The sequence below is a fragment of the Lepus europaeus genome, chromosome 4, assembly GCF_033115175.1.
Source record: "Lepus europaeus isolate LE1 chromosome 4, mLepTim1.pri, whole genome shotgun sequence".
Classification (NCBI taxonomy): domain Eukaryota; kingdom Metazoa; phylum Chordata; class Mammalia; order Lagomorpha; family Leporidae; genus Lepus; species Lepus europaeus.
The window spans coordinates 38,666,000-38,691,555 of record NC_084830.1 but is presented as its reverse complement, the minus strand read 5'-3'; the positions used below and the strand labels follow the sequence as shown (position 1 = coordinate 38,691,555).

Below are 25,556 nucleotides of genomic sequence, written 5' to 3'. Positions count from 1 at the left end.
GATGTAATTGATATCTGGTTTGGATTTTTTCCCCTCATATTCCAGTTATTTCTACAACCTTCCTAAAATTGGAACTTACACTCTATCCTTAAAGTGGAAATTTATAAAGTACTGCTGATTGTTCCATAAAATTCATGGGAAAAGATCCAGCCATTAAATATAAAGTGCAAGAGTAAAAAGAATACAAGTATTTTATGCTACTACAACATCTAGAACAGTACTTTTCACAGAAAAGACTCCTGGCTGTAATAAGCTGAAATCCAGTTTAAAAATGAATTTTATCACAGGTCAATCAGTATATGCCAGGAAGAATTCTTCTTGCTACTCACTGTTCTGGCAGCAAGTAACCTAACCATGTGCAGCTTGTGAGGGCCACTGTAAATGATACACCAATACAACCAACATTCTCAAGTAACCTTTTATGGCTTCATCCAGGGCAGTGTTTTTCAAGCTAAGAACTGCAATCTATTAGTGGGTCCACAATTAATTTAATGAGTCCAGGTCAGTAAATGAACAAAAGAGAGAAGGAGAGAGAATAAATAGAAAGTATCTCAGGGCATCAAAGGCAGCAATACCAGTTTATGAACTTTGTTTTATTTTCTAGGTATTTTCTGAAAGCAATGTTAAATGTATTTTAAGGGCTGGTTTAAATAAAACTAGAAAACACTGGCCTGAGAGACAAACAGAAGGGAAAAAGACAAAAGCAGTGGATCTGTTTCAATCACCTAATCAGGGTTTGGGAGGTAGGCAAGACTACAGGATACACAGGAGTCTCACATCCCTACGTGAGAAATGAAGACGCACTTTCTCCCCTTACTGTAGGCCTTGCACAATCTGCAGCAGAACTCACAACTGGAGCCATTAATGTTCTCACCTCTTTCAACTTCTAAAGGCAGAGGGCACCCTGTTACTTTCTCCTCCTGTTAGGCACATTCAAGCAGTTAAGACACCACAGGCTCCTGAAAGATAATTATTTATTGATCCTGAAACAAATACTTCTAGAAAATATTAAGTGTACTTAATTTCACAATTTAGAGCTGCAAATAAAACTTTGGCATTCAGAAAAGAAACCTGGAAGTATAGTGTATAAAATATAACTTGGAAGTATGATGTCTGAGACTACACGAAGTTCACTAAGAAATGGTCACATGGAGAATATAACCACTCAAATAGAATTTTTTTTTTAAATGGCATATGAGCTGTTTTAAAGACTCAAGGCACAAGTGGAACCATTTAATGCTGCAGTTAACAGTTAAAGAGTCACCCAGTGCAGAACCATTCCCTGATTGTTGGCCATTAGACCTGCTTTTCTTCACTGGATCTTTGTACAAAGTTATTCCGAATATCCAGTTGTTTTAACAAAGCTTTTCAATTATTTTTGAAGTCACTTTTTTTTAAAAAAAAACTTTTTGACTGTATAAAGGGCAGTTATAGCTACTATCTATTCTAAGAGATTCAAAGAGATGTTTATTTCTCAGTATGTACCGACTAAAAATCACAAATACTATGTGTTCAAGTGATTCAAATCCCACTACTGCCATGTAAGCTCCCACCACCACCACACCGTATGGCTGTTTTGTTTTGTTTTTTTTACTAATATAAATCCCACATTCTGAAGAGGACAAAAATATGCAGCTATAAAGACAATCTCTCCAGTGGCAGGGTGAAGGGCTCCTGTACTCTCTGCTGTTAACAGCACACTATTCTGCTGGGCTCACTGTCTCCTTTTTTCTTACACTTTGAAGTCTGCTGTGGTTTGAGACATCAACCTCTGGCATAACCAACAGCTAGGTTTATAATCTGAGTTCATACTGTTAGAGGAGTTTCAGTCTCTGCCTACTAACAATTCCTAACCAAACAAATTCCAAAGTGATAAACCTTTGATACATACCTGCAAGAAAGTCACTTTGTGTACAAGTCCTAAAGAATGAACCGAAACAAATTATGAAGTTCACAGCCTCTTATGCCTACAGGCAATAAGACTTCAAACTCTAAGACACAGGTTTTAGTGGTAACAATACAAGAGCCCATTTATATATCTATTCTGATCAGACACCACAAATTCAATTCTGGTTAACCCTGGCGGCCAAAACTGGACACTCCTAATTACTCCAGATTAAAGATGCCTCTCACTTCTTCTATCTCCTGGGCCAATACACCAAGCCTAGAGCAAAACTTCGAGCTAGAAGAAACAATACAATAGCTTATTGATCTCTGGTGTAGACCCAAACCCACAAGTCTTCAGGCAAGCAGAGATCACAGCCACTTGATGCAACTAGCAATCAGAAGTCACGATCTGGTTTTCCTGGTCGACACACTGGCACACCATATGGGCAGTCACCACATCAAGTGTGGACTAAAGCACTCTCCTCCCTCTAACAAACAAAAACCACAACATACTCATCAGGTAAGAGCAATTCATCCCGAAACACACGAAGAAAGCACTATTTCTTGGTTGTTGGTGTTTATCACTTCAATTCACTAAATTCTTCACTTAGTGTAGTTTCTTAGGTTTTAAAAGTTATCATCACATTCAATGTCATAGATAAAGGCTTTCAAAAGAGGTAATTGCTCACAAATTACATGTTGACTGAACCCATCACCAACCACCCTCACACCACGAGAATCAGCGCTGGTGGCCAATGACTCAGAGCTTCTACAAGTAAAATCCACCAAAGAACGATAACTTCTAATTATTTTCTTCTGGAGAAATCAAAGCAACGCTCCATAAAGGAAAGGTTACCAGTGTTCTCTGAAATGCCTATTCAACGCGTTTCACCGAGAAACTAAAAATGGTGAAGTCAGAAGTGGAATTCAAATCTCCCAAGCGATGGATGTGCCTGCCAATTAATCCCAGGTAGTTCTTGTTCTGACCCCAACGCAGCATTCAGCCCCGTCCTCCCGGCATCTCTCTCCAGCCCTCTCTCAACCTGAAAGCACTATCTCTAACCCGATCGCAGACTGGAATACAGAAAGCGACAGTGACAAGAGGAGCGGGCGACGACGGATGAATCGACCATTGAAGCGGGAGTGCAGGCAGACGTGCACGCCCCGAGAGAGGGAAGAGACCGAGGTGGGGCTGGAAACTCTTTTCCCGGCCTTCTCCCCGCGCGCTGCTCCCGGGGAGGACCAACAGGACCCTGCACGCCCGGGATCCACAGCACCTCGGCCCCAAGGCGCAGTGGTGGGAGCGGAGCGGCGGGGCGCGCGCTCAGCGAGCGGGGACCCCGAGGCGCCGGGCGGTGGGAGTCTCCCAGTGGAGAGAACTTCCCGAGCCGGAGGGGGCCCGGGGGTGGCCGGACCGTCCCGGCGGCGGCAGGGGCGACCTCCCCCCCGGCTTCCTCACACAGCTTTGTGTGCGTGGATCGTGAAGGGGGCTGCGAGTCCTCGAGGCGCTGGGGCCCTCGAGCGCAGGACCCAGGTGCACCAGCCCACCTCCTCGCTCCACCAGAGCCCCGGCCCGGACCCCAGCCTCTCTCCCACTCCCCGAGGGTCTAGGAGGTGGGCGAGTGGGCTCCAGCATCTCCGGTGAGGGGAAAGCCCTCCCGCCGCATCCACCCCCTCGCCGGGTCTTTGTCCCGCCGGCGGCCAGGGTCTCCTCCCCCCTACCGGGGTCTCCCGTGGAACCCCCGACCCGGAGGAGGCCTCGGGGGCCCGGGGTCGCCCCAGCTTTGTTCGGTCAGCGGGGCGCGGGGACGCGGACACTCACCGTACACCCCAGCGAGGCACAGCAAGAGCAGCGCAGACCTCCACCGCGGAGACTCTTTTGTGCTCCAGCGACGGGCCATAACCACGGCAGATGGAGGGAGCGAGGAGGAGATGGAGGAGGAGCCGGGGCCAGACGCCGCCGCCGCCGAGCCCCAGGCTGCTCCCTGCGCTCTCCGCGGCGGCGGCGGGAGGGGGAGGGGAGGGGCCGCCGCCCGCGCGCGCCGCCTCCCTCCTCCCTCAGCCGCTCGCCGGCTCCCACCCCCGGCGGAGCGAGAGCCCCACGCCGGGCGGCCTTCCCGGGGGCCGGGGCAGGCGGCGCGCCCGCCGGCGCGAGGCGAGCGGAGGGCGAACTCGGGACTGCGGCCTCGCGCCGCCCAGGACAGCCGGCGCCTCCACCCGCCAGACGGAGCCCCAGCCGGCGCTCGCGCTCATCCGTGCGATCGGCAATCCCCTGGCTCGCCTGCTTTGGTTCCCGCCCCGCGCGCCGCTGGACTTTCCAAGGCTGGGGGCCCATTTCCTCGCGACTGGAGCCCGAGGAGCAAGGCAGGGCCAATCGATGCGCGAGCGCACGAACGCGGCCGCCGGACTCCAGGCGGCTGGAGAGCGGGGCCCGAGACGGGGCTCCGCCGCAGTCTGAATCCTCGCGGGTGGCACTGTGGGCGGCGTACGGAGGACTTAAGAGGGTAACGGCGAACGGGTGTGGGGGAAGAGTGGACAGTCAGAGGCCGGGAACTTAGGAGTTCTTCCCCTAGCCCTCGCCCCCCGGGCTCCACGGGCTCCGCCGGGGATCGGCGCTGACTCGGGGGAGCGCGGGGACCGTGGGTCGGCGTGGACGCGGGCCGGGGAACTGAGTTTGGACGCCCACGCCCAAGGTCCCCGGGATGAGTCGCGCAAGATGAGTGCGGAGTTCGCTCTTCCAGTCTGCCGGGAGGCGGTTTGACGTCGGTCGGCGGGGGTTGGGGGTGCCAAGCGGCCCGGGGCTCTTGGCTGCCCCCGACCTTGGGGGTGGAAAAGTGGGAGGGGGATCACTCAGCACGCCCCCAGTTCCCCAGGCCTCTTCCCGAGCGAGTGTGATCCCTGAGGTCCTGGAAACACTTTTCCAAACACTTTGTGTAGTGACATTGGCACGTCAGACCCTGCGCATCTACAACGCCTTAACGCCTCCGTGAGATTTGTCATCGGCCTTTCCAAGCACTCTCTGGCTTCTGCACGGAAGACAAGGCACTATTGACATAGGTTATCCTCCTGTAATCCCTAACAACCTCTGTGAGATAAATATTATCCTTATAATAGACAAGAAAATGAGACTCGGAGGTTAAGTGACCCAAAGATCATATAGCAAGTAAATCGCGACAATTTTTCTCATGGCAAAGTCAAGTCCGTTTCCCCCCAACACAATGTTTAGTGCAAAGTACATACATGCTACTTAAAACGGATGTACTCTTTTTTGGGGGCTACATATAGGCTTTTCCTCTTTCTCCTACCGATCTGATTTTCTTTTTCCAGCAAAGAGCATTTCATAGGAGAAAAGGGACGAGCAAGTATTACAAAATCCATCGATGAACAAGGCTTGTATCATCTGGCAAAAATGTATCCAGAAACCCGTTTTCCGCCCTCAGTGGAGGAAAAAGCAGTAGCTTCTGCGTTTTTCCCTCAACAACCTGCAGTTGTCTTTGCTAGTTGGAGCACGGCGAAGGCCGCTGGCTTGTTTCTTGAGATCCCCTTCCATAAACTGCACTGCCATGACAGCTGTGAAGTGAGGAAGTAGACTGGACTGTGTCCTCCGCTGTCGCCCCTTCAAGCTGGTCAGAGAACCGGATCCTCCATATCAGACACACAGAGCTCCTGTTAGCCTTTGCCCATCCTGGTCTTCACACCCCTCCACCCTGGTACTTACTCGTCTGTGTGTCTGATGTGTCTACTCAGAGTTCACAGATTCTCAAACATTTTGATATCTGGCTCTATTTGCCGTTTAGAAATTGAAGCGATTGAAAAACATTTGCAAATTCATTTAGGATCAAAAAAAGTACATTAAGTTTACTATTTTCCAAAACAACAACAAAATAGAAGAGTGGCACTGATTTCCATCTTTGCAAACCTCCTTACTGCCTGATTTAATACCAGACAGCTGGATTCACATAGCTGCTTCTGCATTCAATCTGCTGTAATGCATTGTTTTCGTTGAAGAATAGAAAACCCAGATTCACACAGATTTATGGATTGGCAAAGGGAGGACCTGATGTGCCTCCTGTAAGTTGTTTCAGGAACATGAACCACCACCACCCTGAACACAGGTTGAGCATCCCTACTTCAAAAACTTGAAATGCAGACTTTGAGTATTGCAGATTTTAGATTTTCAAATGAAGAATGCTCAATGAGTAAGATTTATGCAAATATTTCCAAAATCCATAAAACTAATCCGAAGCACTCTAGTTCTAAGCATTTTGGATAAAGGATACTCAGCCTGTCAAACTTCGAACTCTGTTGCTATAGATGTCTATCTTAGTGTCTTCATAACCCAACATTTTTTTTTTTCTCACTGGAAAGTAGTAATTATTCAATATCCACCAGCTGAGGATATTTGTTGTATGAGGAAACATTATTTATAGAAAATTTTTCTAATAGAGTATCAGAGTACAGTACAGAATTGACACCCAATATTAGTTCCTCAGTTTGTCACCTAAGCTGCCTAGATGACTGTCTGGGCCGTTATATCAAATAACAAAACACTTCAAAATCCATTAAAACTCTGGTTGGCATGGGTGTCAGTTCCACTGCGGTAGGACCACTGGTTTTGTTGGACCAGCACTCTGCTCTGCACCCTATGAAACATAACTCAGGCTCCCATAGACATACTTCAAAGGGACTCTGTATTTTTTAAGGTTGATTTATTTGAAATGAAGAAATACAGAGAGAAGGGGAGAGAGAGAGAGAGAGAGAGAGAGAGAGAGAGAGAGAGAGAGAAAGAAAATATCACATATCCACTGGTTTACTCCCCAAATGACCATAATGGCCAGGGCTGGTTCAGGCAGAAGCCAGGAGCAAGAACCTCTTCTGGGTCTCACTTGTGAGTGCAGAGGCCCAAGTACTTGGGCCATCTTTCACTGCTTTCCCAGGTACATTAGCAGGGAGCTGGATTAGAAGCGGAGCAGCAGAGACTTAAACCAGCACCCATAAGTGATGCTAGCACTGCTGGCAAAGGCTTATTAACCTTCTACTGTCAGAGTGCCAGTCCCTCAACAGGGCTCTTAAACCTCCTGAAATTGTATGAAAATTTTGTGCTCATGTGCTTTTTTAAAGAGATGATTATTTTCATCAGACTTTTACATGGCTATGTCAACCCTTTTTAAAAAAAAGTTTAAAAAAAATGAATGAGACAATTATTTGAGTTGCTTCTTAATCCATTTCCAAGTGGTTCTTGAACTCCTCAAGTACATGTAATCAGGAAAGGAGAAGCACATGAACTTTTAAAAGGGCTACAGTCCTCCACTTGATGGATATATGCTCTTAAATAATCTTTTTGTTTGATTTTAAACTCTTCTGTTTGGTTATCATCACATATAATGGTTTAATTTTTACTCTCATCACCAATAAAATTTTATTCTGTCCCAGTTTAGACTCCACTCCACTTGGTAGCATTTAATGATCTCATCAACACTGTGAGGTGACTGGGAATGTAAGTCTGCCACTCTAAGCATCATCCATTGGAAAGAAAATTGATGATGGTGGGTTTTAATTTGGTATGCTACTAGACAAAGCTAAATCTCTTAAATTCCTCCCAAAGGAATATTACCTTTTAAAAAGAAAAAACATATATAAATAACTACAGGAGAAAGAAAAAAGTTAAAGATTACAGTTACTTAAATTGTATCTATTTACAAGAAAATTGTAATTTCCATTGGAGTTGAATAGTATTGAGTTAAAAAAAAATGAGATCCTTCAATCTAGGCAACATTTATTCCAGTTCCCTAGCACATTTATTGTGGTTATTACTATATCCTGTGCTCTGACAACATACCCAGCAGGCATCAACCTGGCTCTAAATTAAACAGCCCCAATTCACATAGACTTGGTTTTGCCCTCATCAATTCAACTTCTTCATTTTCAAAGCAAACAGAGCATGCATGAACTTCTAGTCATAATAACATCCATTAGGTACTTTAAAAAAAGTTTGTGCAAAATGGAATTAAAGGATAAGTTTATATTGGTGCAAAAATTTTTTTAAACTCTTGCATAGTTTCTTCATAATAGACATTTTCCACTGTTTTTAATCAACTTTTTGAAGTACCTTTGTATATTCTGTAATATATTAAACAATTGCCCCATCAATTAAAAAAGAGTAAAGAGAAAATTAACTTTACATATTTACGTTTATCAAGAGATACTCTGAAACTTCTTACTGTTGTCTGTCAGCTAAGTTTTAAATGCGCATAACCTTGTGTCCAATCCTTCTCATGATTGGATATAAGGATATAAACTGGAAGTGCTTGTGGGAAGTAGTCTTACCCAATGTCCCCATGAGCCCATCAGATGTAAATTTGGCAACTGTGATGGCAACTCAATGGCTCATTATAGGGAAATATTGCTAATTTCAGGCATAAATAACTCATTGACTTGTACTCTGCCCAACTCCAAAAAGGATTTGAAGTTCCCCAGGGTATTTGGCAAATGTGAGTATAGTATATTAAAGTAGACAAAGCTATTTGTCTCAAGAGTTTGAGCTGAGTTTGATCTAGATGGTTGACCTTGGTAAAGCACCTAACTTCTTGTACCTCATAGTCCCTTCTATATAATGGAGGGGAAAAAGGCCTCATTTGATTATCTACATGTCTTAATGGAGATAGCAATAACTATATATATACATATATAATATATATAATTAATTACTATGGTATGCTATACATTTAATCCTCAAACAATTCTATGATATTGTTTATTTCAATTTTTCCAATAAACAGACAGGGTCAGTAATTTTGTCAAGTTCACACAGAGAGTAAATGGCCAGCATTTACACTTGGGCAGTCTGACTTGCACCACACTGTATGTAAAGCACTCAACACTCACACAACAACAGGCACCTAGTAGGTACTCACAATAAATGGCAATGCTTGTCACTGAACACACAAATGACATAAGCAAAAACAATCCTTACTCTCTAATATATAATTAAAACCCATATGAATGTAGTTGTTTTCTATCTTCCTTTTGTTCCCTGGAATTAACCAATACTACCTTGATTTCTGTTTAAGTTCATTAGAAACCTTTTGAAAGATGTTTTTTAAAAATAAAAGTCATGTTTTTAAGTTTTATTTCCTTGAGTTTTGGACAACAGCAAGCATCAATTAGATGAAGTATAAGTCTGGCTTTTTGCTGCTTGTGCTAATTTTGTGTGTGTGACCTTGGAGTCATTATTTATAGTTTCCTTTGAAGATCAGAGAACCCTAGGTTGCTTATTACCCTAATCTTCAGAAAAGATCTATGACAGATTTTTCCTGATCTCAAAGAACACATCAAATCCTACGAAACTGCTCAGTTACCAGGCCATAAAAACAGAGGTCATTTTTACTAAAGAATAGATTACTCCAGCTTCATCATGAAAAGAATATTCTCCTTGGAAATACCCAGGCGGGTTTGCATTTTGAATTCGTACCAGCTGTGATGGAAAAGAACAGTCTAAGCCTTTGGATTCCCGTAGTCTGCTGCCTGGCTCGCACAGCAGGGAATGTGAAAGAAATTGTGTCAGGAGCATTTCAATATAAAAATTTTATTCTCATACTCACTAAAATGAGTTAAGTAACTGAAAAGAAAACTTAAGCATTTCCAAACATTGTGTACACTGGTTCTAGACTTTTAGGGCACTGAACTCCAGGCACCACAACTTTTTCCTATGTTGTTACCAGCTCTGTGGATGATCCTGAGATGATAACCCCACTTTATTAAGACTCGTATTAACAAAATTTCATAAAGTGCCTTCAGCCTTTGAAATGCACAACTGAAAGGTGATGAATGGCAGTTAGCGAGCAGAGACCCAGCTACGCGGGGTGGCTGACAGCTGCCCTGTGAATGGGGAGGAAGAGGCACCGTCTCAGAGTAGCTGGGCTCACTGACCTTCAGTACCGGGACAAATGCGTGTGAGGCTGCTTTAGATGCTTCACCCTTCTCTCTCTCTCTCTCTCTCTCTCTCTCTCTCTCTCTCTCTCTCTCTCTCCCTCTCTTTTAAATTACCTCCCACAGATGCAGAGACTCAGGCTGCTTACCACATACACTTTTTCTTTCCCATTCCTGTCTGATTTTCCTATACAATTCAGACGTGTGTTCTCACAGTGCTGTTCCCTTACTTAGGCTTGTTAACCCATTTCCCCATGAGCCTCCTTCCAGTAAGGCATCAGACATGTTCTGGCCAGGCACGTCATGCACGTTTTTTAATTAACTCAGAAATAATCACATTAAGAGTCGACACAGGGACTTCTCTCCGAAGCCGGGAGAACTACTTTGCATTCACTAATCCTGTTCAGAGTTGAGGCCTGGTGCATTTGCTAATCTGGAGACTACAATCAAAATATTCAATTCCCCCATCTTCACTGAGGAAGAATAAGGCAAGTGAGAAAGCTCCAGATAGGCAGGGGTTTGTTCTTTTCTGTATCCTTAGCATGTGGATGAAGGCCTGTCACAGAGTAGATGCTCAGTAAACATTTGTTGAATCAATAAAAGAGCTCAGGAATGAAATGGACACCTGGGGAGAAATGACAAGCAAAGCTGTTAGAAGACAATGCAAAGGGGAGGCAGGACAGATACCTGTCCTGACATTACTGCCCAAGAAGCCTACAGTGAAGGTCCCTAGCTTTGGAGCCTTGGCTCCAAATCCTTGTTGGTTGGTTTTAGGAAGAGCCATTAAACCTCACTGCAAGACAAGGTCCACATGTTCTTTTTTTTTTTTTTTTTGAAAAGATTATTTATTTGAAAGGCAGAGTTACAGAGAGGCAGAGGCTGAGAGACAGAGATATCTTCCATCTGTTGGCTCAACCCCCAGATGGCCGCAACAGCTGGAGCTGCACCTATCCGAAGCCAGGAACCAGGAGCCTCTTCCTGGTCTCCCACAATAAAGAGGGTCCTAAGGACTTGGGCCATCCTCCACTGCTCTCCCAGGCCACAGCAGAGAGCCGGATCAGAAGAGGAGCAGCCAGGACTCTAACTGGATGCCAGCACTGCAGGCAGCGACCTCACCTGCTACACCACAGTGCCAGACCCATGTCCACATACTCTTGTGAGCTGAAATTTAAAATACTGCCCAATGTGTTTTTCAAAAACTAGTCTGGAATTGAAACCACAATTTTCTATACTCTTATTGTCGATGTATAATATTCCCACTATACCAAGTTAAATGGGTTTCTATAAGTTGGACGCTATTTATTTTACTGACTATTAAAATAAGTAAGGCCATCAATTTCCAGCCCAGGGGAAACTTAGAAAAGAAGGCTTTTGAAAACATTCTTCTTCTATTGTCTGTGAAATAAAGCTGTTCCTTAGCATTAGTCTAAAGGGTGATGAAATTAATGCTGAGTGTGAAGTCAGGATTAGAGAGCAGAGAAAGGAACACAGATGGCAAGACCTTTGCAGTGTGAATACAAGATGTGGCCAATGCATTACTAATTTCTGGACCATCAGTCTCTATCAGATTAAAATGTGAAATGTACAAAAAGTGCCTTCTAATTTCAATACTCCAAACTAAATTATTAGTCCTCATTTGCTATTTTCAACTTTGTCTTCCCTCCATTACTGTGTGTTTGCCACAGTGGATTGTTTGGAAAAATAAAATAAATTCTCTAAAAATTAGCTAAAAGATTGGTATTATACTCATAAGTCACTTGATATTTTTTAGTATGTGAAATATGCTAAGGAATTGTAGATGATATGGAAATTTGTATTACCTGTTTCAAACACTTAACAATGGAAGTTCTGCTTTGTCAAACCAGTCATTGCAGATACAAAGGAACTTATAATCTAGTGAGGAAATATTTACACCAAAAAATACACACAGCACCCATTCATGCAATAAATATTTATTGAACACCTATTATGTGCCAATCATTGTTTCAGCAGATATTGGAACTTCTCAGGGAACAAACATGGTAACTGTGACCGCAGAGGCACACACATATAAGATACACCAGAACCACAGGAGCTAGAGAGGGCCTCACAGAGGAGAAACACTAAATTTGAGAAATGAAGGCTGAGTAGGAGATACCCAAAGAATAGTGGGAAAGTATTCCAAACCAATGAATGGCAAGTGGAGATAAGAGGGAACAGGGTGTGTTCTGGGAATGTAAAGTAATTTGGTATTGCTGATTCAGAAATGTGTGTGTGTTTGGGGGCCGGAGGTGGTGAGGAAATTGACATATAACCAGAAATTACATCAAAAAGGGTTATGCAAATGAGGGTCATTTTATTTTGCACAATGTAAGTGATTGGGAATCTTGAAAGAATTTTGAGCCAAAGAGTCTTGCTTCATCAATGATGGAGGCTGAAATGGGAGAGAGAAGAAATGTGAAACCAGACAAGAGGCTGCCATAGTAGTGAGGATAGGAATTGGCAGATGAGGGCCTAGCAGCCGTATGATTGGACAGTAGAGTCCATGACCAGTAGCTGTATAGAAGAAGAATCTAAGACTCCCAGGTTTCTAGTTTGAGTGACTGGTAGTGACCTTTCCCTGTGCTAGGGACTTTGGGAGAGGAGGTGAATTGGAGAGAACAGAGAAATGATGAATATGATTTTGAGATAGCACATTCAAGTAGAGCAGTTCAGTAGCAGTTGGATGCACTGTCTATTCTAGAGAAAAATGGGCTGAAGGTAGAAAATTACTAGCATGGATAATATTGTGCTTTTGGAGACAATGGTTTTTCCTTTAGAAAATATGGAAATAGTTAGTATTTTAGGGACTAAACAAGATAGAAGAAGAGGAAACAACAGAAAGAGGAGAATGGGAAGTAATGACCATGGGTAGGAGGAGATGCAGAAAAAACTGATGTCTCAAAATCTAAGCAAAGAGAATTTTAAGAAGAGAGCAGAAGTAACACATGTCAGTGCCAAACAGAGCTCAAGGAATAGAAAGTCAACATGTGGAGAGGAGCTAACAGAATTTTCTACAAGGAATCTGGTATACTTTTCTGAAGGCTTCTTCAGAAATTCATTTTGGAATTTAGATCAAAGCTTAAATCTTAGTGATCTATATATTCTTCTATTTCATGAATCATTTTAACATTCCCCCCCCCCCCAGCTTATCTTATGGCATTATCCATTTTAAATTTAAACTTGGGAATTTCTAAGTTCAGCATGGAAGTTGAAGCATATTGAAGTCCATAAACTGTCTTTACCATTCAATGATTCCTTTTCGGTTTCTCCTCCCCCATCTCCAGACTGACCTACATTCTCCTCCTCTGACTTTGGCTCCCAACATGTTCAGGCTTTCCCACCATCACCTTTCCTCCATCAGATGGTTTTCAGAGAAAAAAACTTTATAAGTGAACCCAACTTGAAATCAAATATAGCTTCTCTCCTAGAGTCTTTATAATTTAACAGGTCGTTAGTAGAAATTTTGAGGTGGAGTTTCAGTGGGTGGAGGAGAGATGTGGGTGAGGAAGCTTTTTCTAAAACCTCTCTCTAAGGTTACCGGTTACTGTGAGGCCATCCTTGCCTCAGGTAGGAGATAAGCTGCTGGGAGAATGTCTAATTTTTCCCCCTAGAACCATACTAAACCTTTGGAAGACTTAAAGGTCACAAACATTTATTATATCTCTAATGTTCTTTTTGGAAATTTTATTTTTGGCTTATAATATTTCAATGTACTTAGTTGCTAACATAATAGCCAAAGAACACATATCCTTTATCTTGTTTAATGCCAATTACTCTGTCACTATTTTGCTTGGAGCTATTGGAGTAACTTCAAATGTGGTTCAGGAGAGACACGTTCAACTCTACAGAGACCATATATATCTATGTCTACTGAATGAGTTCTTTCCTGTTAAATTTTTCAAAAAATATCGATGACTGACTTTTGTATAGCCAAGGAGTTTGATCATGTTGTTTATTTAATTCGGCTTAAGGAAGGAAAACAGTCTCATTAATGTTTTTTAAGATTAACTTTATGTGTGCCATGTAGATACCAGTTTCCTAAAACAGTCTTCGCTGAAGGTCTCAGATGGAAAAACAATAATAGCACAGCAAGTGAAAAGCTTTATTGTAAGCATCCTCATTTTTGAAGGTAAAAGTATATAGCAAGAGGACTTGCCTATTCTGATATGCAACGGAAAACATATTAGTTTTTGTTCAGTGTATCATTTAAAATGTGTTATGCTTTCTTGGATATGTTTGTATCTCATGTAAATTAGTTATGCTCTTAATCCGCTATTTACATTTAAACCTCAGGGAACAAGGTTCCCAATCAATGCATTGCATATTAATATTCTTTTTATAAAAAGAGAGAAGGAAATATATAAGTCCAAAGATATCCTAACCAGCAAAGGCTTATTACCAGAGACATGCATGGGTCCTGTCCAATACCCTCAAACGACAAGCACCTGATAGGGAGAAAGAAGTAGATTAGCAATGCTTGCCATTTAAGTTCAATTTGTGTTGTGTAAGAAACCTAGAAGGAGAATCTTTAGTGTATCCCTTAATGGCCTGATTAGAATAAATTGGATGAGCTGATAGTAACTGTAGTATTTAAGGAAAAGTACTCTCTAAGAAATAGAAACATTAGGCTGGCGCCCTGGCTCAACAGGCTAATCCTCCACCTTGCGGCGCCGGCACACTGGGTTCTCGTCCCGGTTGGGGCATCGGATTCTGTCCCGGTTGCCCCTCTTCCAGTCCAGCTCTCTGCTATGGCCCGGGAGTGCAGTGGAGGATGGCCCAAGTGCTTGGGCCTTGCACCCCATGGGAGACCAGGAGAAGCACCTGGCTCCTGGCTTCGGATCAGTGCGGTGCGCCGGCCGCGGCGGCCATTGGAGGGTGAACCAACGGCAAAGGAAGACCTTTCTCTCTGTCTCTCTCACTCACTGTCCACTCTGCCTGTCAAAATTAAAAAAAAAAAAATAGAAACATTATACCAAAGGACTGATGATAAATTTATCATCAGAAAAGGGAGTTAGGGAGAGACCTACTCAGGACCTGGTGTGATTTCATTTTCTCTGAGGTGCTGTCAGGGGCTATTAAATGGAAGAGGCATTTATATAGAATCACAACGTTGTCAGAGTTGAAAGGGTCATCTCTAGGCCAATCTCCTAATTTTACAAGTGAGAAAACCTAAGGTCCCTTTATACAGGGATGGTACTCTGAATTCTGCCAGGGGATAGGCAATTTGGGAGAAATAGGGACCTAGAACTAGATCTATGCACCCTTGAAGAGTTGGGAAAGGAAAGACAGACTGGCTTCCAGAAAGGAAGCCCAATATCATGGGGAGAGCATGGTACTTGATGGGCTGAGGTAGCAGAAGCATCCTAATAGACAGATGGCACATAGTTATCACTGGGAGACCAGTCAACTACCAGGTAGGTAGTGAACCCTGAGCAAGTAGCTGGGGCTTTAATTATTCATCCTCAATCCAGAGGCACATGTCCTGTTGCTAGAAAGAAAAGAAACATATCAAGAACAAGACAAGGTCCAACCCCTGAAAGATTGGGATATCAATTAAGTTACAAATAAATGGATCAGACACTGAGCCATAGTAGGTTAAGCATCCGCCTGTGGCACTGGCATCTCATATGGGTGCAGGTTTGAGTCCCAGCTGTTCCACTTCCAATCCTGCTCCCTGCTGATAGCCTGAGTAGTCAGTGGAAGATGGTTCAAGTGCTTGGGCCCCTATACCAGTGTGAGAGACCTGGAAGAAGCTCCTGGCTCTGAGCATCAGATCAGCTCATCTCTGGCCATTGTGGCCATTTGGGGAGTGAACCAGAGGATGGAAGACCTCTCTGTCTCTGTCTCTTCCTCTCTTTGTATATAACTCTGCCTCTCAAGTAAATAAATCAATCTTTTTTTAAAATAGATACTCAGTATTGAATTAAAATGGATGTTTAAATGAAGTGTTGCATTCCTAGCACTAGGGCATAAGTTCAGAGGTAATTGAAACAAAGTACAAAAATGAATGTTGGAAGATACTAAGATAGAACCCCCCATGTTTCTCTTAAGGGTAAACACTTTCTAAAAAACTCTAGTATGTGGAGAGTTATTGATTCAGCTGTAAGAAGAGGGTTTCAAGCCCCAGGAACATATTTTTAGTTACTCCTAACATCTCAAGGCCAACTTAGTATAAAACAATTCTGTATGAATCAAATTACTTTTCACGTTTAATAGGTCTATTCAGGCTGTTAAAATGAAAATGCCAGGGATTAAGTGATTTATGAAAAATTTATCGCTCACAGCTCTGGAAGCTGGGAAGCCCACGATTAAGATGCCAGTCAATTTGGTGTTTGGTGGTGTCCAGCTTTCTGGTTCATGGACAGTCATCTTTTTGGTTGTGACCTCACATGGTGGAAGGGGGTAAGGATAGTTTCTGGGTTCTCTATGAGTACTAACCCTATTCAGACAGCTCAGTCCTCAAGACTCAATGACCTTCCAAAGACCCCAGCTCCAAATGCCATCATGAACATTAAGATTTCAGGATATGAATTTGGTGGGGACACATTCAGTCAACAATAATAGATGAACTTAATCTAGAGATTTTACCCCAGTCATTCTCAAATATAACTTACATTACCAATATTGGGATGGAGAAATAGAAGAACATTTTCCCTTTCCCTTGTCATTAACAATACTAATCATTCTCATGAATTCTCATTAATTTCAGTGCATGAATTTCATCATAGAACTTTGAATTATGCTTTTGCTTTGTTTCCGACAGAAAGAGAAAAGTGAAGAACAATACAAATGTAATTGGAATATCATACAAAATGTCAGATAACTGGGATAATTTGCATTATTTGGGAATTGATATGATTTGGTTTAGCACTTATTGAGACTCTGCCCTGTGCAGGGTCTTAGAACCGAAGATTATTATAGTGTGATGATTAACATGCCATGTCAACGTGACTAGGTTAAGCTGCCCAGTTGTTTGATTGAAGCCCAGTATGGGTGTTGCTATGAGAGTAATTTTTTAAAGTATAATCAACATTTAAATCTGTAAGACTTTGAGTAAAACAGATTACTTAAATAAAGTGGGCCTCATCTAGTCTGTTGACAGCCTTAAGAACACCGAAAAGGGCTGGCGCTGTGCTCACTTGGTTAATCCTCCGCCTGTGGTGCTGACATCTCATGTAGATGCCAGGTTCTAGTCCTAGTTGCTCCTCTTCCAGTCCAACTCTCTGCTGTGGCCCAGGAGGGCAGTGGAGGATGGCCCAAGTGCTTGGGCCCTGGCACCCACATGGGAGACCAGGAAGAAGCACCTGATCCCTGGCTCTGGATCTGCGTAGTTTTGGCCGTAGCAGCCATTTTGGGGATGAACCAATGGAAGGAAGACCTTTCTCTCTGTCTCTCTCTCTCACTGTCTAAACTCTACCTGTCAAACACACACACACACAGAGAAAGACAAATACCACATATTCTCTCTCATATGTGGGAACTAAAAGGAAAAAATCCTCAATTTAAACCCAGAATGTTGACTACTAGAGCTGGGAGGGATGGGAGAGACAGAGAAAGCTTTGATAAAAAAAATTAGGAGAAACTGGATGTGGTTCATTAATTGTGACAAATACTAATATGATATGTTAATAATAGCAGAAGTTGTATGAGGCTTATTGATTATGACAAATATATTAAACTAATGTAAGATGTTAAATAGGGGAATCTGGGTGTGACATGTGTGGGAACTCTGTGCTATTTCACAATTTTTGTTTTGTAAATAAAAAGTTTTAAAAAGACTAAAGGCTGAGATTTCCTGAAGAAACAATTTTCCTCAATATCACATCATAGAAACCCTATCTGAGTTTCCATCTTGATGTCCTATGGAATTTGGTCTTAGACTGAAAAATCATCTCTTCTAAATTTCCAGCCTGGTGATCTTCTTTGCAAATTTCTGACATGCCAGCCGATACAATCACATAAGACCATTCCTTGAAATAAATATTTGCCTATCTATCTTCTATTGATTCTGTTTCTTTGGAGAACCCTGACTAAAATACACATGGCCTATTTTCACACTGACAATCAATCAAATGCTGAAAAATCTTCAATTATTTCAAGTAGTTTGGTCTATTTAGAACAGTAGCATTTAATTTTTTGAAAATTGTTATCAGGAAAGCAACATATCTCAATACTTTGTGCTTAAATTTCCCATGCCAAGGCTTGATTAACTTTGTCTAAATTTGAGTCACAATAAATCTTGCATCTGCTGAATCTCTGCCATATTTCCTATCAGCAGCTCTTCAAGCCAAGTTTTAGTGGGGACATGTGAAAATATCTGTGAGGCCTGAGAAACTGGAGAACCTGAGAATTTGAAGGGCACTTTGATGAGCAGCCTGGATCATCATAAATTAATTATAGGCAAGCATTTATTTTTTTGAAGTGGTGTGTACTTAAGAAACTGTCTATTGTCAATCACAAAACAGTTAAACCTGGGATTTGAAAAATCGGTTCTACTCATATTCTTATGATTTCTTAAAAGTTGAATGCAACCTAGAAGGATCTCTAATCAAGCTTACTGGTTTCGCAAATGAGGTACAGGAAAATTAAGTGACTTTGAGAAGTGATTTATTTTCAACTTGCAGGCAGAATGAATTTTTAAATATATGTCAAATCATGTCACACCTACTCAGAAATGTCCAAGGGCTCTGTGAAATTGTTCTGGGAAAAACTGAAGTCATTTCAAGTTATGCAAGCTGGTACTTGATCACCTCAATTGTAGGGCTGGCAAGTCCAAAATATTCAGGACAGACTGGCAGGCTGGATACAAACTGTTGATATTGCAACTCAAATCCAAGGACAGGCTGCAGACAGAATATGTCTTCCTGGGGAAAATCTATCTTTGTTCTTAAGAATTTCAACTGACTGGGTGAGGCCCACCTACATTGTGGAGGGTAACTGGCTTTACTCAAAGTCTGCTGATTTAAATGTTCATCTAATCTAAGACACACCTTCAAAGTGGTTGCTGTTTGACCAAATATCTGGGTCCCAGGTCTAGCTGAATTGACACATAAAAATATCCATTGCAATGGAATAATCTGAAGAGATGACAATCACCCATCAGGAGGAAATGCAATAGAAGAGAGAGGAAGAGCGATGCAGAAGCAGCAGTGGAAATATATTATACTAACATATAGTATAATAGACACCCACCCACATCCAGTCTGACTCAATGCTGGGAAATTTGATACTTAACTGGAGGATTTAATTATCATGAGATAATGTACAAATGGTATCAATTTCAGAATCAGGAACCAAAGTAACCATGTAGAAATAAGGTGGTCTTCAATCGTTAGAGGTTAGGGCACAACAGATGGCATCACTGATACTGTATCCATATTTGTTGAATATACAGTTGGCCCTCGATATTTATGGGTTGTACATTTGCAGATTCAACCAACTGCAGGTCAAAAATATTTTAAAAACTGCATGTGTCCTGACTACTTTTTGGTTATGATTCCCTAAAAAATTCAGTCTAGCAACTATTTGATAGCATTTACATTGTATTAGGTACTATAAGTAATATTGAGATTTTTAAAAATTTGTGAGAGAATTTATGTAGGTTATCTACAAACACTACCCCATTTTATGTAAGAAACATGAACATCCATGGATTTTGGATGGATTTTGGTATCTGCAGTGATCCTGCAGCCAATCTCCTGTACATAAAAAGGAATATTTCTACTTTATTAATAGTTATAACACTTTGCTTCATTTCTGTATAAACCACATATGCAACACTAAATAAGATACATATAATTTGTATTAGAACAAAGATATTCTCTATGCTTATGTTTATTCAACTAATATTTGTGTACTTCCCCCTACTTCTTATTTTTAAATTACAAAAGTCATTTTTGATCAATGGCCTGTGATGGTAAATACTGGGCATTTGGTTTTATAATAGTGATGATGGTAATGACCATGAGCAGTCTTCTCATGAATACTACTTATAGATGACATGCGATTTCTGAAGGAAATCCTTCTTCTATCAACTTTACTACAGCAGGTAGAACTGGACATCTCTTTATATGCATGATCTCTATTGTAACATAACATATCAGATGAGGCCAACAAGACATTATCATCCTGATTTCCTGGAGTTATATCATGCCATATATACATCATACTTTTTTACCTCTGGATAGTGAATATGTTTGTTATAATTATAGTGAAGGACATCCATTGATTAAGTCTAGTTTTCTTAGAATGAAATTATATATTTTCCTATTATACAGTTGTCATTTGACAAACCTATCAAGAGTTATTATTTGACAAATCTACCAAGCAGAAGATTGTAGCTGTGAATTCAAGAACATTTCTCTCAATTCTGCCCTCCATTCTGCATATTTTCTCACATATTCATTAAGGTGTTTTGTTATGGTCATGTATTTTTTATTTCATTATTGTTTTTGTTTCTCCTGTTTCTTTAGAATATGTTTTATTCTTGTTTTCCCTTTTAAGTCTTGAAATAGTGGCTTCTTTGGTTATTTCTCTCTTGTAAGTATTATTTGAGTACTGTATTTTTTTTGCAAGTTACTTTTGCATAGTACTCATAACCATCACTATTTCTTGAATACCCACTCTGTTGCTTATGCATGCTGTTGTTAATATTCATAGTTTTTACTTTATAATTCAAGAAAATAAGGAACAGGCGGGTAAACTAGTTTATATAAGATGTCACAGCCAATGAATGACAGAACATGATTTGAATCTAAGTGATGGAATCTGAAACTCTTGCTATATCCTTTATGTCATGCTACATACACTACCTCATTTTATCCCCTTAGCAATGACAAGAGATTAAATTTTTTAACACTTCACATGTTTTACACATTTGGCAAGCAGTATCTCATTTAATCCTTATGCAGCTTACAAGGTAGATACTCTTGTTACCTTTAATTTATAAAAGAGGTAAAATCTCATTATGGTTTTTATTTGCATTTCCTGATGACTAGTGATCTTGAACATTTTTTCCTGTGTTGGCTATTTGTATTCCATCCTTTGAAAATTGTCTGTTCATGTCCTTTGTCCATTTCTTAACTGGATTATTTGTTTTCTTATTGCTGAGTTTCTTGAGCTATTTATAAATCCTGGATATGGATATTAATTCTTTATTGTTGATTGCATGGTTTGCAAATATTTTCTCCCATTCTGTCAGCTGCCTCTTCACTTTGTTGAATGCTTCCTTTGCAGTCCTGAAGCTTCTTAGCTTGGTGTAATCCCATTAGTCTATTTTTTTGCTTTTTGTTGCCTGTATTTCTGGGGTCTTTTCCAAAAAGTCCTTGCCTATGCCAATGTCTTGCAGTTTCCTCAATGTTTTCTTCAAGTAATTTGATGGTATCAGGTTGAAGATTTAGATCCTTTAACCATTCAGAATTGATTTTTATATAATGTGTAAGGTAAGGATCTTGTTCACACTTCTGCATGCATGCATAGATCCATTTTTCCCAACACTGTTGAGGAGACTGCCCTTTCTCCATGGACTGATTTTAGCTTGTGTGTCAAAGATTAGTTGGTTGTAACTTGTGTGGATTAATATCTAGGGTTTATATTATGTTTAGTTTGTGTACATGGCTATCATCCAAAAATAAAAAAATTAATAAATGCCAGTGAGGATGTGAGGACAAAGGTAAACAAGTACAACCATTATGGAAGACAGTCTGGGGATTCCTCAGAGATTTGAAAATAGAACAACCATCTGACCCAGCCATCCTACTCCTGGAAGTTTACCCAAATGAAATGAAATCAGCATATAAAAGAGTTATCTGTACCTCCATGTATATCATAGCTCAATTCAAAATAGCTAAGCTATGGAATCAACACAGATGTTCATCAACTGCAGGCTGGATAAAGAAAATGTAGTATATGTACACTTGGAATGAAATCTTGTCTTTTGTAACAAAATGGATGCAACTCTAAACTGTTATGCTTGTGAAACCAGTCACTCCCAAGAGGACAACAATCATATATTTTTTCTGATATGTGGTAATTAATATACAACACAAAAGGCGCATAGGAATGACTAAGACATCTTGTGCTTGGATTGTTGTATTTGGCCCTTATTTATACTCCTATGGAACTGTTGTCTTTCTATTTTTTTTACCTAAAAAACCTTTATTTGAGGTATAAAAACTTTATGCATTTCATATATACAAATTCAGGAACATAGTGATTCTTTCCACCCTACCTTCGCTTCTGCTGACACTCTCACCCTTCTTCCTATTCCCTCTCCTATCCCCACTTTTTTACTTGTTGAATATTATGGTTAGTAGTGCATTAAGCCTGTGATTATGGAGTGAATTGAAATCATGTTTTTGTAAATATTGAAGAAAAAAAGAAAGAGGGGGACTGAAGGGAGGAAGAAGGGAAGTATGATTATCTTCTTAGAATTGTGTCTGTGGAATACACGAAGTCTGTTCTTTTTATAGTAATAAAAATTTTAAATTTTGTAAAAGAGGAAATAAAGGCACAGAGTGGTTAAGTAGTGAGCTAAAAGTAAGACAACTAGTTATTGCTTAATATATAAGTAAAGAGAATGCCATTATTTAATAAATAAAGATTCAGAAAAATGAATGATTTGTTCATGTTTGCAGTGCTGGTAAGTGACAAAACTCGCAGGTCTTCTGAGTCTAAATTTCATGGCTCTAACAAGAGTAGTAGAAAAATTATTTTTAAAAAAGTGGAGTTCTTAATGGTTCTAGAAAGCTATAAGAGCTGTGTAAAGAGAATTCTAAGCATTTACTGTATTTTATACTGTGTATAAAACTAAATGAAGTAAATGCAAGTAAGGGATGTGGGGGAAACATGTTTAAGAACACCAAATAACCATTTTACACTATGAAGGATAACTGTGGACCATTGAGAAACAGTAATAAGAGACAGTCCAACCAAGCATGCAGAGATCGGAAATTGGATTGCTCTTTGGAAACAAATGTCAGTAGCAATTTTAAAGACATTTTTAATCTATGCAATAAGAATAACATTTTAAGCCCATATCATTTTTACTACTTTTTCTCATGTATAATAGACAAATCACTCTGGTCATCTCTTTCAGCATTTGAAATTTCAAACAACTATGATTTCGTCAATACAAGTATAATGCTACAAAGTTTGTAACTCACATTCAAGAACCTAAAAGAGTTCATTTCTAAACTCCAAATTCCTCCTGGATGTTTTCTTTTTAAGAGTGAGTAAAAATGTTTACTACCAACAATAAGGTTAGCAATAAGAGAGCTATTGTTTAGGCAGAACTTGATTTCAGTCTTGATTATCTGGGTAACATGCTACCATCTCTAGTAGCCATGGTCTAGCCCAGCAAACTCTGCACGTGTTGTGTGGAACAACAAAAACAAAATTTGAAACAAAGGAACAACAGTAAAAGAATTTGTATTCTTATGGGATATCACATTTCAATTTGCAAACTCTCCAAATATCATGAAGGATAAGAAAAAAATGGGAGCAGAGGAGAGATTATTAGTCTGGTAAAACAATGCAGTTACTCCATTTGAAGAAATCTGTGCTGCTGTTTATCTTGAGTGCTATTCAATGACTCTATACCAAGGACTATGCTTTACCGTTGTTGGTCCTTCAATTTTTGTATGGAGTCAATTATTTAAAATTAAAATCTGAACACTACAAAATTCAATTCCCCCATTGATTTCATATATGCTTCTTTGAAGTGTAAATATGGCAACATTTAAAAAATTTTTTTTCCTTACATGTTTCTTATCTTAAGACATTAACTTTTAGTAAGATTATTCATCCTGTAAATGTAATTCTTTGTTTATATGCTAAATATATCTTATGTGGGTTTTTTTTTTTTTTTGTGTATGTTTACAAGAAACAAAGCTTAGCTACTACTACATCCACATGTTAGTGGGAAAGGTGTTGGAATTGATCCATTCTGAATATTCAGTAATTGAAGAAATAATAATACTTAAGGACTTCATTAAGCCTTTGAAGAGATATTATACACCAGTTTTTCAGAACGTGAGGAAGACCAGTGTGTAAATCCCGGGAGTTCAAAGTTGAGCAGAGGAAGGGAAGTATGTTAAGGAGCTTGAGGAGATGAGACCAGAATGAGTGCCAGAACTTATCATTAAAACAATACAAAACAGAGTCACCGCAGGTTGAGGAACACATTTTTTAAACAGTGGCATCACTGAAATCTGCTGGAGCAAAGGTGAGCACTCCAGATAATTCTCTGCATGGAGAAATCTTCAAGTGTTACTACCTAGGAAAAAGGTCATGACAGTAATCCATCAACATGTTTTCAAAATTCTTGAGGATGGTGAGCATAATGGAGTTGTTGGGTTCGAAGAGTACACAGAACTTCTGTTGGTGAAATGTCAAGTCAATTAAAAAATCCCAGGGGGAAAAGTGGCTGAGGTCAAGTGTAAGATAAATAGTATGGATGTCAGTCACTAAGCTAGGTGTTTTATGTACCTTAGTTCTGATCTTCACCAGTACCGTTGAAGGGTCAGGATGCTCAACCCACGAGCACAGGCATTGGAGTCCGACAGCAGGACTCCTGTTGAGAAGCCACCACTGCCTTCTCTTGGAAACTAGGCCAACTCCTGCTGTTTCCTGCCTCTGACTCTGACAGGTCTACTCTCTTTCAGCTCTACTTCTGAAGTTCTTCTGTCCAGCATTTTCTCCCATCCTTGGATCAGATAATCTTTGATTTCAGGAGGTCAAGCCTGGGACTGGACTGCAGTTTCTTATAAACTTGACCTCTCATCTCTGGAACTGAGAACCTCAGTTCCTGGTCTGTTCTTATTATTTCTGCTGATTTCAGTGAATTTTCCTTTACCTAGGTGTTGTCCACCTCTGCTCTTGGATGCAGTCCGTGTCTTCCAGAAATTATTAGAAAGAACCAAAGGTCAGAGTGAGAAGTGAGTTAGCTCCAGATAGACAAATGATCCAGGAAGGAAGAGAAAGTTCCCTATGGTTAGGTCAGGAGTACTGGACAACATCGTCAGTAGGACTCAGACCGGCTCTAGACTAAGGATGCTCTTTAGTGCACCCAGTGTGTTTTGTAAAATAGTGCAGCTCCTCTGCTTTACTCTCTGAATTGATAGGCACCAGCAGCACATAGGTAAATGGTGTAACTGTAGCCTGAGGGAACATGTGAACGTCAGCAAGGCATACTTTCTACTTGGGGCAAGAGCAGAAGGGCTCTGATTAATGGAAGGGCCTTATGAGATTGTCTCCAGGCAATCATGAAAACCTGTGCTTTCCATATGCCTTGGAAAATTTTATTCAATGAACATTTAATATTTCATTATTGTTACAGTTAGGATTGTAGTTTAAAGGCAGAACCAGATTTTGAGGCAGAGGTGAGTGCTGATGTACTGAATTTTAATGTGCTGCATTACCATTTTTAGACTAGAGGAACTATCTTTTGTAATAGTGTTTTTGTTCTTTTGACAGTGTTAGGGCTAGTCACTCATTCAACAAGCTTATGTTGTTGTCAACTATGAACTGCATGCTTTTTTTTTGGTGCTGGGAGTAGCAAGATGAGCTAGTTCCAGTTCCTGACATCAAGGAACCTAAAATAGGGCAAAGGAAACTTAGAATATAGTAGAACTATTTTTAGGTGCACTGAAATATTTGGGGTGTACAAAAGATGTTAGTATAGAATGTAATTGGAGTGTAAGGGTAAATTATGAGTTTAT

At 40.5% G+C, this 25,556-nt stretch overlaps 1 protein-coding gene across 2 annotated transcripts in view; it reads right to left on the bottom strand.

The window, feature by feature from the left end:
• Nucleotides 1-3,882, bottom strand: part of LRP12 (LDL receptor related protein 12) — an 80,266-nt gene extending 76,384 nt beyond the window's left edge. For both annotated transcript variants that reach the window (XM_062188120.1, XM_062188122.1), the window contains exon 1: nt 3,710-3,882. In XM_062188120.1, the coding sequence (XP_062044104.1) occupies nt 3,710-3,788 (79 nt within the window). In that variant the 5' untranslated portion in view covers nt 3,789-3,882. The remainder of the gene's footprint in view (nt 1-3,709) is intronic.
• Between the last annotated feature and the right edge of the window lie 21,674 nt (nt 3,883-25,556).